This window comes from Dipodomys ordii, unplaced genomic scaffold (assembly GCF_000151885.1).
Source record: "Dipodomys ordii isolate 6190 unplaced genomic scaffold, Dord_2.0 Scaffold24, whole genome shotgun sequence".
Lineage (NCBI taxonomy): Eukaryota > Metazoa > Chordata > Mammalia > Rodentia > Heteromyidae > Dipodomys > Dipodomys ordii.
In genome coordinates this window covers 16,082,755-16,097,456 of record NW_012267240.1, presented here as the reverse complement: position 1 = coordinate 16,097,456, position 14,702 = coordinate 16,082,755, and the positions used below count along the sequence as shown (strand labels likewise).

Sequence of the window (14,702 nt, the reverse complement as noted above, 5' to 3'; positions counted from 1 at the left end):
AGTGCCAACAAACCTAACAACTGTGCTCAACATGAACATTATCATCCTCTGTTTCTAATCCTAACATGGGTCAAAGGATAAATTAAGCTAGAAAAAAATTGAATTTCTCCAAATAAATTTACAAATATTAGATGCAAAAGAGTGAATGGCATTCATATGTGATCCAAATTATCTAATAGATAACCAGAAGAATTAAACAGGTTTTCTTTAACCTTATAAAGAAACAAGGCTCAATGCCCCACTAAACTTGGATTGGAAAGAAAACCAAACAGTGCAACTCTCAAGACTTTATTCCAGTGTCCACCTCCTTGTTTTCTGTTTCTTTTTTATTTTATTTCATTGTAAAGTCTCTGAACATGGGTCCATTATTCCACCTAATGTGCTGGTCAATGATGTCCTTTATTTGGCCAATGGGTTCTACACCTGTCATATGTAATTTATCCAACCAGATTGTAGGAAGATCCAACCAAGTCCTTTAGACAGTTGAGATTCTCAGCTGGCTGGGTTCTCTCATGGGGCTCTGGCCCTGAAGTGAGAGCCGAGGAGGCAACAAGACCTAGCTCTTGCGGTGACTTGGGGACACGGCAGGTCTCTGAGCAGCCTAGGACTCCTGGGCTTGGGCCACCTCCTGGCCTGTCCTCCTGAGATTGCCTTTCACCTTCACAAACTCTGGGGCATTTTCTTGTTCTTCTTGCAATTTCTGCTTCTCAAGTTCAAGCTGAATAAATTTTAAAAAAACAGGATAATTATTTACAAACCGAGAAACTTTTCAAAACACTTCTGTCTTTCCAATGGAAAGTGGCTCCACATTTACAAAAAAAAAAGAAAAAAAGAAAGAAAATAAATTGGACTAATAAAGGTCTTTGGGTTTAATACTGCAGAGGAGGAATCCGTTGCTTTTTACCACACACAACATCAGAGATGACAAAAATATAAAGTAAATCTCGTAGTCAGGCCACAGTTACTGTGGAGTCTGAGTGTAGCTGTGTGAATTCATTTACACTTCTCTGATTTGTTTTGGCCATCAGCCTTTCTGTAAGGCCCTCGGCAGAATTCTTAACCTCTGCTGTGAATGCAATGTATGCCACCTGTTGCCTTGCTTCTTTTGGTGTATAAGCCTTTCCATCCATCCTGTCTGGGAAACCCCAACTACCCCACAGGCTTCCTCTGCTGTGTCCCAGAGCCCCTACCTGCTCCAACTTCTGCTGCCTCTTTAACAGTTCTAGCTCCAAGTCTGATTTCTTCTTCTGTGCTGCTTCTTCCTTCTGCTTTATTACTTGGTCTCGTTTTCTCTTTTCCATCACCTTCTGCAACTCTGGCTTATTCTGAGGAGCAAGACCCCTGGCCAAAAAAAAAAAAAAGGCATGAACAATGATAAAGAACATTAATGTTAACCTAGGACATTTGGTTCATGGAACTACATGACTATGAGCCTCCTATGAAGCTAATGGTTACTAAGGCAGTGTTCAGAAACCCACTAGCAAGAAGGAAAGGGCAAGAACACCTTCCAAAGAACTAGAAAATTCAAGAAATGTATGCTGACCCCTTACTGTGTGCAATGTAGTATATGCTTCGTCAGCTTCTAACTATGCTAATCAACTCCCTTTGACTAGCTAGCAGTTTGCTGAGTAACTATTAACAATTCCTGAAAATGGGTGCACTGGTTCTATATAAAGTTCAACCCCACACTTTTCTCAACCCCTTTTAAGGTCACACATCACAATGGCATACTAATCCTCAACTTCATGCTTCTTGGGTTATCTAGCTAGCTACATATATATATATATATATATATATATATATATATTTTAATTTTGGCATCTCTCTCACTTAGATATTTTTTTAATTCACAATAAAAGAGAGGCACCAATGGCACATACCTATACTCTATGAGCTACTCAGGAAACTGAGATCTGAGGATAGTGGTTTGAAGCCAGCCCAGATAGGAAAGTCCCTGAAACTTATCTCCAGAAGGGGAGCTGTGGTTCAAGTGATAAAGTATTAACCAGCATTGATCAAAAAAGCTGAAGGACAGCGCCCAACCTTGGAGTCCAAGCCTCATTATACACACTTACACACACACATACTCAAAGTCACAATAAATATTTTCAAAGCTGTTTAAGGAGTGAAGATCAGCATATTCCATCTCTTGTAAGAAAGAACACCTAACATTTGTCTCTGCTTTCCCAATTTTTAGTATCAGAACTTAGGGTTAAAGAAATATTAAAACTGGCTAAACTTCCAGTGAAACAAGGAAGCAAGCCATCTTTATGATTTAATTAGTTTGCTTACAGTTATCTGGAGTGTATAAAGGTACAAAGGTGCAGATAGAATATGCTAGAAATTAAATCTTCACTCCAATAAAAAATGCTTAAAAATATTTTGTTTGACCTGCGCCCCAGTGGCTCACACCTGTAATCCTAGCTACTTAGGAGACTGAGATCTGAGAATCATAGTTCAAAGCCAGCCCGGGCAGAAAAGTCCATAAGACTCTTATCTCCAATAAACCACTAGAAAACCAGAAGTGGTGCTGTGGCTCAAGCGGTAGAGCACTCGCCTTGAGTTGAAGAGCACAGGATAGCACCCAAGCTCCGAGTTCAAGCCCCATGACCGACAAAAACAAAAAACAACAAAAAAAAGAATGTTGTTTGGTGAGTAGCATTATTAACCATAGGGAAATCTTCTTTTAAATAATGTGAACAAAGACTTTCTCAGTTTCATGACTATTAAAAGGCCTTCAGATGTAACTGGAGGTGGAATTAAGAAACTTAAAATTTAGGATTAAGAATTTAGTTATCTAAATATAATTTAAATTTCAGACTTTTTTCTCTTCTAATATTTCACTTGCAAAATGAACTTCAACTATTATTAAATTCATCTGGGTTATTCAAAAGCTACTGAACAAACTTAACTCACACTCCGTTACAAAATACTGATGGGTTTAAATTATTCAATATTCAGTTTCTACTCAAAGATTTTTCGAAATGGTGACAGAAAGATAAACTATCTGGTAGCAAAAAATCCAGGAAAATGGTGCTTTTATGATAAATACTCTACATTTTGGTCAAGAAGTCATGGCCACTTAGTGGGTATGTAATCACAGCAGATCACTAGCTTCCTGTGCTAAATGGGAAAGAAAAGCACAGTCAATCAGCTCTCCATGTTTCCTAAATTAACTACAATCTCATCCTTTGCCTGAGAACAGCGGCTTCAATCAATTCTGACATGTATGTTAACAAGTACTTTCAATCTTTTCGTGACTGACAAGTGAGCAAGTGGGTCCAGGTGGCCTCCTCCTGCAAGACCAATACATTCCCAAGTCTGCTTCCTACTGTGGTGGACAAAGCCAATTTTAAAGACTGTGAAATCAGTAAGTGCTCTCTGAAAAAAGAGAGGTGGGCAATATGTCTATTTATAAACTAAAAAGTGAAAGCACACTAAATCTTTGTCATTAAGCAAATAAATCAAACACCACTTAACATTATACTCTATGCAATGGTGACCCTGAGAATCACCAAGCCCTATCCCCTCCTGCATCCAGAATAAGCCGTGTTCCTCCATATGTCCTCCACCTGTAATAACACGGAGCTTTTCTCACCTGCATACCTGCACCAGTGGGGAGGAACACCAATTGTTCACTACTAAAAACCAGGAGGAAATGGACCTCTGAATATACTTACACCAAACCTTTCTCTTGGTTAAATTCACAGCAGTAGAATTGCTAGGGATGCACGTACAAATTAAATTTTAATGATTCTTACCAAACTTCCCACCAAAAAGGGTGCAGTAATTCTATTCCCACCCACAAGTATGTACAATGTACAACTTAGCAAGGTTTATTTCATGCTACGCACAACCACGAAGCACATTCAGGAGCACAGTGAAAAGCTCACATTCCTCCCATCCCCACATGAACTCCATGTGCACTCAAGGTTGTAAAAACAAAGTCACCTCACCAGAGAGAGCATGCAGCCAGAGGAGGGTCTAGGGCTCAGACTGTCACTTGACACACTCCCCTTCACGCCCAGCCACATCTCTCCTTTGTGTTTAAATTTCAGCCCTGGGTCTCTAATCCTGAAATTTCCTGGTTTGGTTGGTTTCATCTACATTTTTTGTTCAGCCATTTTTATCTGCATAGAGTCAATATAAATACTTGCAGTTATCACTACAGCTTCTCCTATCTTTTTCCATGTTGTACAACAAGTACTTATTGAGAACCCATCTAGTGAAGTACTTAAAAAGATCAGCTGAAGGCCAGGTGCTTGAGGCTCACACCTGTAATCGTAGCTACTTGAGAGGCTGAGATCTGCAGATCATGGTTCAAAGCAGGCAGAAAAATCCATGAGAGTCTCATCTCCAATTAACTACCAAAAAGCCAGAAGTGGAGCTATGCTCAAGTGGTAGAGTGCTAGTCTTAGGAACAAATACTCAGGAAAAGGACATAGACCCTGAGTTCAAGCCAACACACACACACACACACACACACACACACACATACACACACACACACGCACACGCGCGCGCATGCACACACACACACACACACACACGTCAGCTGAAACTGCAGGGAACTAGAAACCACTGACTTAGAAATGGAAAGCTAAAGAACCATTTGAGGAATGTGCTTAAGTAACCATCTCATTTGTGCAAAAAATTAATTCTTTACAGAGGATAGAATTGTCTTAGAAATATTTTTGATTTTAAAAGACCTTTCTAATACTGATCTTTCAACTACAAAAAAAAAAATGATCCCAAGGGAAAATGAAGGAAGAGGTGACATTGTCCAAGAAGCACTATACTCATTACCTGACTTAAGGAATTGCAACCCCTTTGTACAACTCCATAATAATAATAATAGTAATAATAATAAATCAATAACTAAAATGATCCCTTTACAATGCCTTTGAAGATCTGTCCTTTTATGTTACTGAAGAAGAGTATAGAAACAGAGAAATGAACAATCATACCCAGTGCAGAGCCCCAACCAGATAGAAATTATCCAGAAACAGGATGGATCTAAACAATGACAAATACAAGAGGTATTTTATATGGAAGACTTGTGAATATTTGTCCCAGGCAGTAACTTGTTTTTACCTTCTGTTCTTTAAAAAGTAACTAGAAAATCTGTTGGAGCTACTGTTCCAGCCACAGCAAGTTCCACAAGGCAAAGGTGGTTTCCTCCGGCTTGTTTATTTGATCTCATTCTCCCTCCTTCCCTCTCATTTTCTTACCCCTCTTCTAATTTTACTTACCATATTTTTCTCTACAAACTGCCTTCAATCCTATGTTTATTTTTATCCCTAGAAGAACTAAATTTTTTGACTGACAGAAATGATTGGAGACATTTTATGGCAGTTCTCCATATATACTCCAGCCTTTCAAAGCATTGATTCCTTGTCCCAGGAATTCTTCATAAATCCTCATCTCTACCTCTGCTCACAGGACTTTCCTCCCAGCACATAGCAGGATGCTGCTGGATTACTGTTAATTAAACTGAACACAAGTCTGATCATTTTGACTAATGCTTATTAGCTTCTGCTTATCTTGATCACATTATAGAAAAATATGGATTTGGTCTTCTCGTGCTTAAAGCAAAACAGGAATAACTACATTCCTAACAGACCACAGAGTTTGGAAGCAATCCTACCTGTAAAACAATGTGTGTATTTTGTTGGCAGATGATCAGGTGGGGGAGACCTTCCTAGCAGAGAAGCTATTGTCACTCACTGGTTTTCAGTAAAATGAAGGCCCATGATGTCATGAAAGTCTATTCATCTTCTCCAACTATCTTTCCCACAACCCAGTATGTTTTACTACCTTGCAACCATCCTATCTGAGATCAAGAAAACCCAAAGAGGCCAAAGAATCGCCTCAAGATACAGATCATTTTTTATTTTTTGACCAAAAAAAAAAAGGATGGAAACATAAGATCCAAGGTAGCTTAGAGAGAAAAAAAAACATTGTAGTGATATAAATTAGATAAAGGGTGAGGGAAAGAGAGATTAGGGGCATTAGGTTAATACAGAGCAAGCTTTACTTGTACACTTGACCTTTGCTCTCCACAGCTGCACAAAGGCTCCAAAAACCTACCCCAACATTTTACTTGGTTTGCATTATCATTCTTTGGATTTAATGGAAGACCTTTTCTCTTTGGCCTAGAAAGAAGTTGGTGGATGAGTGATCTGTAACCCCAGGAGATCTGAAAAATAGTTCTAAACAAAGCCTACTCATTCTTAATAACTTCACATTTTCTGTTTTCCCAGTCTACTCTGCCCCAGTATCACTTCAATGACACCTGCCAAACAAACAGAAGTGGTCATGGTATAAGAAATCACATAGATTTTTTTTTAAAAGAGAGGCAAGGCAAGTATTTTCCTCCCCTCTAAAAAGTTAGTAAAGACAGTGATGATAGTAATTTAGGAGAATACTTAAAAAAGCAGAAGGAGGGAGAGAAGAGGGGGTGGAGAGGAAAAGATGGGGAGGAAGGAGGGAGAGGAAGGGGAGGAGGAAGAAAAACATTCTTAAATAGACTAGGATGGTACTGGAGACCCCTCCCTGCCATTTACAAATACTTCATTAAGGAAGATTTACATTTGATTCCTTACACTCTCCCCAAATGTAAGGGAAAATGGGAGATGTTTAAATTTAAGCAACATTATATTAAGGCTAGAGGACACTGTCAGCCAGCTCCAGTTCTGCAGCATGCATACATGTTTAAAGGAGTTACTGGGAAACCTTGCTAAGAGCAGCAGCACCTCCATGTTTCATGGAGGGACCTCCTGGCTCAGACTCAAGACACAGTCAAGAAACAAAAGCCTGTGAAAGCCTTGGTAAAGAGAATTAAAATGAAAGGTAGTTACCTGAAAAATCCCTTAAGGAAAAGTATGTTTTATAAACCACTGTACCTTTTTTGATTCATCAGGAGTTCTCTGTGGAGATCTTGATGATTGCGGGAAGTTTTGACAGGATTGATCAGTTTCTGGGGCCTAATTAGTTCAGGATTGTCATCTTCTATGTAGTCTGGCTCTGCCATGATGTTTTTTGAAATGAGATACAAGTCCTTAGGGTCAGTATGCTCGAGTGGCTCTTCTGAAACAGAAAGAGGAGAAACGCTCACTTGCCATCTTTTCTGCCAAGATTTCTCTTGCAATCCTGAGCCCCCAGAGCTCTCTCTGGTCTGGCCCACCAGGACATGCTGTCCTCCTGGGCCCACTTCAGGGACATCACTGCAAATCTTCCCAGGTTTTCATATATTATCTGGGAAGCACAGAAGAAAGAATTAAAGTAGGGCCATGCATCTTGACACTCCAGTCACTTTCTGTCACACCTTAAGCTGCTCATACAGGATGCTCCCTGCCCGCTGTGTCTCAATGGCATTCTTCCTGGGAGCAGCAGGTCACCAACTTGGGGCCTTAACTACTTCCTTCAACCTTGGCAAATAATTATCCCAGACTTCCAGAGCTCAGGGTCTACAGCTGGCCCATGATGCTCCTGTCCTGGGCACATCTCCATTTCTCACTTGAGAGACCTATGGGTTCATCCTGTCCAAGTCCTCAGGCCTGTGCTCAGATGATACCTTCTCAGAGAGGCCTGACCCCCAACAGCCTGCACTTCCTAGTTAGCCATGTTCACTGCTTGCCCACAGCAGTCTCCGGAGGGCAACGTGAACACTGCTCTATCCCCTGCACTGGAACAGAGGAAGAGCCCTTTGGAAGGGGGATTGGAGATGGCACGACTAGGGCTGGAGTGCCTAGACTGAATGCTTCAACCTTTTGGTGCCAGACTCCTTCCTGCCATACCACCAATCATCCATTCTGTGACTCTGTGTGTGTGTGTGTGTGTTCATGTTCTCCAATGAGAGGCCCTCTGGAGAGTAGAGTCTCCTTATTGCTCAGACCCTCTACAGCTATCTAGGCAGAACACACAAACTGGATATGCATAAATACAAGTCCCATTTCATGAACTAGGAGAACTCCAGCAGGACCTCGACAAGAGCAAGGTTGACTGAGCAGCAGGCTGTAGACTGGGGCTGGCAGCCGAACATGAGCACTCTGAACTTCCAGGCACAATCTCTCTGCTGCTCCCTTCCCCTCAAAACAAACCTGGCAAATGTTTCATGACAGTTACCAGGCTATTTATGCTTCCCTGACCCAGTATGGTGACTTCAATTTCCAGAAAGAAAACAGGGTCTGACTGCAGCACAGCATTAGATGTCAGACCATTCCTGGAAAGTCTACAGAACACAATTACCAACTCTGTGGCTAGTTCCATGCTCACTGAAGAAGCAGTGATCAGAAAACACAGAGCATGACCCAGTAGAAGGCATGGGAGAGCGTGCCAGGCCTGAGCCGCTCACCCTGAGCACTGCTCCTTCCCCAATGGTCCCAGAAGCAGAGTAGATGTACATCTATCAAAATATAATGACACGGGATAACCATGGGTTATCTGTCTATTCTCCATAAGCCCGAGGACCACTTTCTTCCCCAGTCCTAAATCCACAACCCTGACAGGACCATGGCCAGGATCAATGCCACCTACATTAACTTGTACCAGGATGAAAGAGAAGCTTATCCTCCTCCACGAACAAGCTCTGAGACCCAAGACTTTACTTCCACCCATTCAGAGATCCACCAAGCAGCACACAGCTAGTGGGAGGGTGGGCCACTTGCTACCAGGGAAGCATGAAAGGAACAGAAAAGCAGAACATGTATGTCAACACATGGCAGGGTGGGTGGGTTGACACTGGGAAAAAATGTTTTCATCTAAAATTAAGAAGAAGCATGTGAAGCAGAAGTCAACTACAATCAAAGCAGGAGTCTGAGTTCAAAGTCATCAATGAGCTCTCCTGAATCCCTGAACTATCCCAGGACTCTGCTGGATGCCAAGGCATCTGATCAGAAACTCTGAACTAAGTGGCAGCCATTGACTGGTACCTCTAAATACAACACATGTGGATTCAGACTATGCTGGACTCTAGTGGCACCCCTATAAAGAGAAGAGCTATTTTCATTTCACAGACATTAAGTTAGAGAAACAAAGTTTAAATACTGTGCCCATTATTTATTTTGCTGGCAGCAATAAGCTAAATTTAAGAATAATGTCCATGTCCTCTGATTTCAAAACTGTCCCTCCCAAACGGTAACCACTAGCATTTTTATGGTAGTATCTTTTGAAAATTAATATGAAAATAAAGAGAAAGGGGCTGGGAAGGTGGCTCAGTGGTACAGCGCTTGCCTTGCATGCATGAGGCCCTGAGTTCGATTCCTCAGCACCACATAAGCAAAAAGAAAAAAGCTGGAAGTGGCGCTGTGGCTCAAGTGGTAGAGCGCTAACCTTGAGCTGAAGAGCTGAGGGACAGCTCCCAGGCCCAGAGTTCAGGACCCACAACCAGACCCCCCCCCCAAAAAGAGAAAAATCTAAAGAATAAGCCAACTAAAATAGAAGAGTTGTAGCAGCATCATTTAATGATAAAATGTCATTAAATGTCTGAAGCATCAAAATTACCAATCAATATAGAAGAATGCCTGCAATTTCAAGCAAATGCAGAAATACCAACCTTGCCCATAGTGAGTCAAGGAACCCATCATAGCCAGCCTGACTTCAGCACGCGCCACTTGAAAACTGAGCCCTTGGTTGAAACTGTCAGTATACCAGACAGGACACACATCTGCAGAGGACTAAAGAGCTACCAGCAGTCCTGTTCTGGTTAATCAGTAGACAAAAGGACGCTAGAGGTTTCCATAAAAGGGCCCATTCCTTTGTTCCAAATTGCTGAATCTCCATGACGTCAAATCAACAGCAGAACACAGCCCAAGGTCAAAGTTACTGTGGGTAGGGTTTGGAATGGATTACAGGAAGGTAGGGCTAGAACTAGGGCACAACTATTATGCACTCCCAGTAACAGAAGGTTTGGGCCAGGAAGGCAGTACTGCAGGTGAGGGGGCTAGGACTTCCTCTTTTGGAAGTCTTGTGGAGTGAGCCGTGCCTAACATGGCCTCCTAGTGAGAGGCAAGACCCTGGAGCACCAGGGGTGGGCTCCAGGGGTCTTCATTGTCACTAGCTTGTCCTGCCCAGCTGCAGTTGGGGTCATGGCAGCCTAAAGCCCACATGGAGCTCAGTGTGATGAACTTAAACTTACATGGACCCAGCAGGCCTCCCAGCAGCAGACCACAGAAGGGAATCAGCCTGCAGCAAGTACTCTCTAACTGTGCTGGCTGGTACAGGAACAGGGGGTCTGGGTTTGGTCACTTAGTGAGTTTCACCCTGGAACCATGACTGGCACCTTTACCCAACAAGTAACCCAACTGCTCCCCTCACCTGCTCTTCTTGTCTGCCTTCCTCTACCAGCCTGGCTTTGCCAGTGCTGCTCCCTCCAGGAGGCATGCTATTCCTCTTCCTACTTTCTCCTTGGATCTCTGCAAAAGCAGGTCTTCCAGATGCATCCTAATCTTTCCTGAGGCCTTCCCTAATTTTCCAAGTGTAATTAAACTCTTTGGCCTTTAAAACTCAGGAATTGTCTTTGCTTCATGTTCCTAGTATTTTTTTTTATTACTGCTTTGTGTTTCAGCAATATGGGCATTGATCTCATCACTATTCACTGCAAAGACTACTTATTGGTGTTATGTCCTGATTGTTACCAAGTAACACAGTCCCGAATTAACTACCAGTAGGGGGAGCCCCTGAGCTATTTGGGAGGTAGCATGCTAAAGATAGGCAAAGTAGGGTTCCTCACTGAGCATCATTAATCCAGAAGTAAAGATGAGACCAAAATGTCTGGGGAAAATGAGTGTCCATATTTATTTTGCTGGTGGCAAAACTCAACTAGGAGCTATTATTAGCCAAACTATTTAACCAACACCACTATATACATTTTTTTTTTAAGATCTGGTAACCTCATATACAAAACTCGATTTCTCTCTATGCTTTCTTTTCTTCTTTTCTTTTCTTAGCTGAATGAGTGAAAGACTTTCTCATTGTTAACATCCAGTAGTTTTAAAAACTTCCTTGTAAGTACTGAAGTCTTTGGATCACACTACAAACACAGCACACTACCCCATTTTGAATGGCTGCAGAAAGGGCACAAGAGTATAGAAAGAAAACAGACAGAGCCTTGTATGCTGTGCCAGGTGTGGGCCAGGGCAGAATTCCCTGAGAGATTTTAAGCAGCTGAATAAAGACAGAATTGCACTTTAAAAGCATGCTGACAGTACACAACCTGATGAGAACTCTGCCTGTGCTTTAACCAGCAGATGGAAGACATCACTAAACTCGAGAAACACAAAATATCAGAAAATCCCATCTGTAACATAAACATAGATTTGGAGTCTTTGCTTTTATATGTTTTTCTTCCTTTCAGCTTATTCTGCACCCACCTCTATGTCCGTGTTAACTGCTTTTCAGAAGTGAACACAACTTTTCACCGAATGCCTTCACAGTTGGTCTGTTGAACAGACATTTCCTGCAACTGAGTTTCCCCATCCTGCTATTTTGGCTCTGTATTTCCACATTACTACATCACATGTCTGTTGCTACATCACACAGATAAAACCTAAAACCTAATCATATGATTTAATAATCGGAATTGAATGCTAATTTTCATGTTTACTTACATAGTAATTCTAAGCAGTAGTACTTCAGAAGCAGTAGTACTTAAATTCTGTTTAAAACAGGCATCTGTTTCATAGTAAAGTTTTCAGGTATAACTATTCCCAGTCTATGCAAACAAAGTTTTTAACTGCTACAACTGGTGGCATAATGGTAAAGGGTTCCAAGCATTCTTCCTGAGAATCTCTTTCCTGGGCTGGCTGTAAGAGATTCTTGAAACCTCTGGCAAGATCCTGATCCCAAGATGCTTAAGACTACAGGCTGGCAAACCCCAGGCCTGGGGTCAGCCTGACAGAAGACAGGCGCTTCTTGGAGCTAGAGTAATGTCTGACTGCACCCAGAGTTTCCAGACAGGCAGCAACAAATAAAGACAAGAATTTTTCCCAAATGGCCTTGTCTTCATCTGACAAATTCTTGACCTGCCTGGCCTTCAGATGAACCTAAAAACTTAGTTTTGGCCAGGAGACAGTGACTTCATCTGGTACCCAAAGGCATTTGACAAATGCTTAGAGAATCTCTGCAACCACAAAAGCCTGCTATAAGAAGGCATAGAAAAGACATCCCACCAGAGTAATCCACACCATCGTAGAAATGTTATTTTTTCCATACACTGCCAAATTCCACCACTGCTTCAGGAGACCCTGAACCCTGCAAGTCCCAAGTGCCTCATTTAAAACAACTAAATCTCAACAAATTTGTTCCCAATATGCCGCTGTACAAATGCCAAATGGTGACGCTCTTGGGAAAATAGAAAATTCATTTTCTCATCAGTATTTTTTTCTCTCCAAAAATGTATTTCTAAAATAAAGCATATATTTTATATTTAGAAGATGGGAAAGGACGAAGGAAAGAGGACAGCATGAAACATTCAAAAATCAGAACGCATGCCAATATCCCGGATCAGACAGTTGGGTGAGGCAGGGACAACCAGCAGGTGGCGATGGTGCCATGAAGACCTGAGTGTCCAGTTAGAAGGCCAAGTCCACCTCTCAGGATGGCAAAGAGCAGCCAAGCCACACCTACCCTCAGCATTCTCAGCAAACACATTTACCATTTAGACATGAGATGAAAGGAATTCATCCTGAGTCACCAGATGTCTGCTCTTGTCAACTCCCACCTGCCCTAGTGCTCTAGTCCTGCAGCTCAATCTTCACCTGGTCAGGCCCAGACAAGAGTTACTCTTCCCTGTGGTCTCCAAATGAGGCTCCAGATCAGGCTGACCAGATCTGTATTCCATTTTCCACTTTACTGCAAGTGTGACCTTCCAAAAGTGGCTACCCGTTTATAAAAAACACAGAAATTCACAGGGTTGTATAAAGAATAAATGAGAAGCATACACAAAATACAGGGCCTAGAACATAGTAAACCCCAATAAATGCTACCCGTTGGTGGTGGAGGTATTGGCAATGAGTAACAATAAATCAAGTAACAACATTACTAGTACCTCAAGTTACAAAACCACTGAAGGACAGGATTTGAACTTGTCACTGTCAGACTCTAAATGGGAGCTCTTAAACATTCTACACTTCTGGACCAGTATAATGGATGGCAGAACTTACTTTAATAGAATGATTTCCTCTGCCTCTCAAAAAGGTTTTGGAAGAACAGTGGGATGGATAAATACATGAGGACACACTGATACAATGGAATAGTATATAACAATGCAAATGTATGAATGAAAACAATGAACAACAGCATGGCTGAATTTCACAAATATAATGGTGAACCAAAGAAGCCAGACCCAATTACCTCTTAAGTAATTCCATGTACGTGACAGTCAAACCACCCTTTGCTGTTAACTGTCAGGATGATACCAAGGAGAACAGAGGGCAAGGCAGAGAAGGGGTAGGGAGCCCCCAAGATATGGAATTCTTTTTTTTTTTTTTTTTTGGTCGTGGGGCTTGAACTCTGGGCCTGAGCACTATCCCTCAGCTCTTCAGCTCAAGGCAGTGCTCTACCACTTGAGCTACAACACCACTTCTGGTTTTCTGGTAGTTTATTAGAGATAAAGAGTTTCACGGACTTTCTTTCCTGGGCTGGCTTTGAACCTCAATCCTCAGATCTCAGCCTCCTGAGTAGCTAGGATTACAGGTGTGAGCCACTGGCGCCTGGCAAGATATGGAATTCTATTTCCTGGCAGAGGTTCTGGTTACACAAGGGTGTTTACACTGAAAAGTCATCAATTAGTTCCTCCTTGGTGCATGTTCTTCTCCATAGTTAATGTATGTTAGATCTTAATGCAGTCCACTTTAAATAGCTACTAAAATCATCATTTAGAAAGCATTGGTTGCTGCTACATTTTTAAATTTTCCATCCATCTTCAACTTTGTGTAGCCCCTTAGAAATTTCAGCTGAAAAGAGCACCAGGTTAAGGTCATTTTTCCAAGACAGAATTCTACTTAGGCTACTCAACACTTCTGTGACTTTATACAAATTACTTAAATTGAGTCTTGATTTCTTCAAGTGGAGATTGGTTATACTATTCCTACAGCTGCAGAGTTGTTGTAAACATCAAAAACACCGATGGAACAAATCTACCACATACAATATCTGCCTATGCAGCAGGCAGCAGTTAAATAGCATCAACAAATTTATTCATTAATCTTACTCTTTTGTAATGCATCAGCTAAAAACAGAACAGCTCTATACTAATCTGTCTACTAGTCAGACAAAGAAATTTAATGAATGAGCCTAATTGTGGCCTCTTGTTCATTTTTCCAATCTGGACACACAAAAGGGTGGCAGAGAAGGGACAGGAGGACGCAGAGGGAATGAAAGAAAATTCCTGATGGGAAAAGCCAAGCCAAGCCGAATGGAGCCAGCAGCCTGCACCTGCCAAGGCCTGAAAAGCCCCATGCTGCCATCATACCTGTGACTCTGATGGCCCTCCTCTTAGGAGTTTTCTAAATAATCTAAGCATCCAAGCAAAGAGCAATTACATGAATATAAGGATCTGAAAAACATCTCTTAATTTAACTCTTCAACCATGAAACAAACTCAATGTTCACATTTAATTAATCGCCCATGTTCTTTGTGAAATCTGAGGAAGGAAGGAAGGAAGGAAGGAAGGAAGGAAGGAAGGAAGGAAGGAAGGAAGG

At 41.7% G+C, this 14,702-nt stretch overlaps 1 protein-coding gene across 2 annotated transcripts in view; it reads right to left on the bottom strand.

The window, feature by feature from the left end:
- Positions 1-272: 272 nt before the first annotated feature.
- The window catches only part of Fam107b (family with sequence similarity 107, member B), a 179,335-nt gene continuing 164,905 nt past the window's right edge, over positions 273-14,702 (bottom strand). Inside the window, exons 1-4 of one of the 2 annotated variants that reach the window (XM_013014728.1) lie at positions 9,557-9,669; positions 6,906-7,089; positions 1,191-1,341; positions 273-718 (exon numbers count right to left, since the gene is read on the bottom strand). In XM_013014728.1, coding sequence (XP_012870182.1) covers positions 602-718; positions 1,191-1,341; positions 6,906-7,089; positions 9,557-9,587 — 483 coding nt within the window. In that variant the 5' untranslated portion in view covers positions 9,588-9,669 and the 3' untranslated portion in view covers positions 273-601. Of the gene's footprint in view, positions 719-1,190; positions 1,342-6,905; positions 7,090-9,556; positions 9,670-14,702 lie in introns of those variants that run through there. The other variant, XM_013014727.1, reaches the window with a different exon arrangement.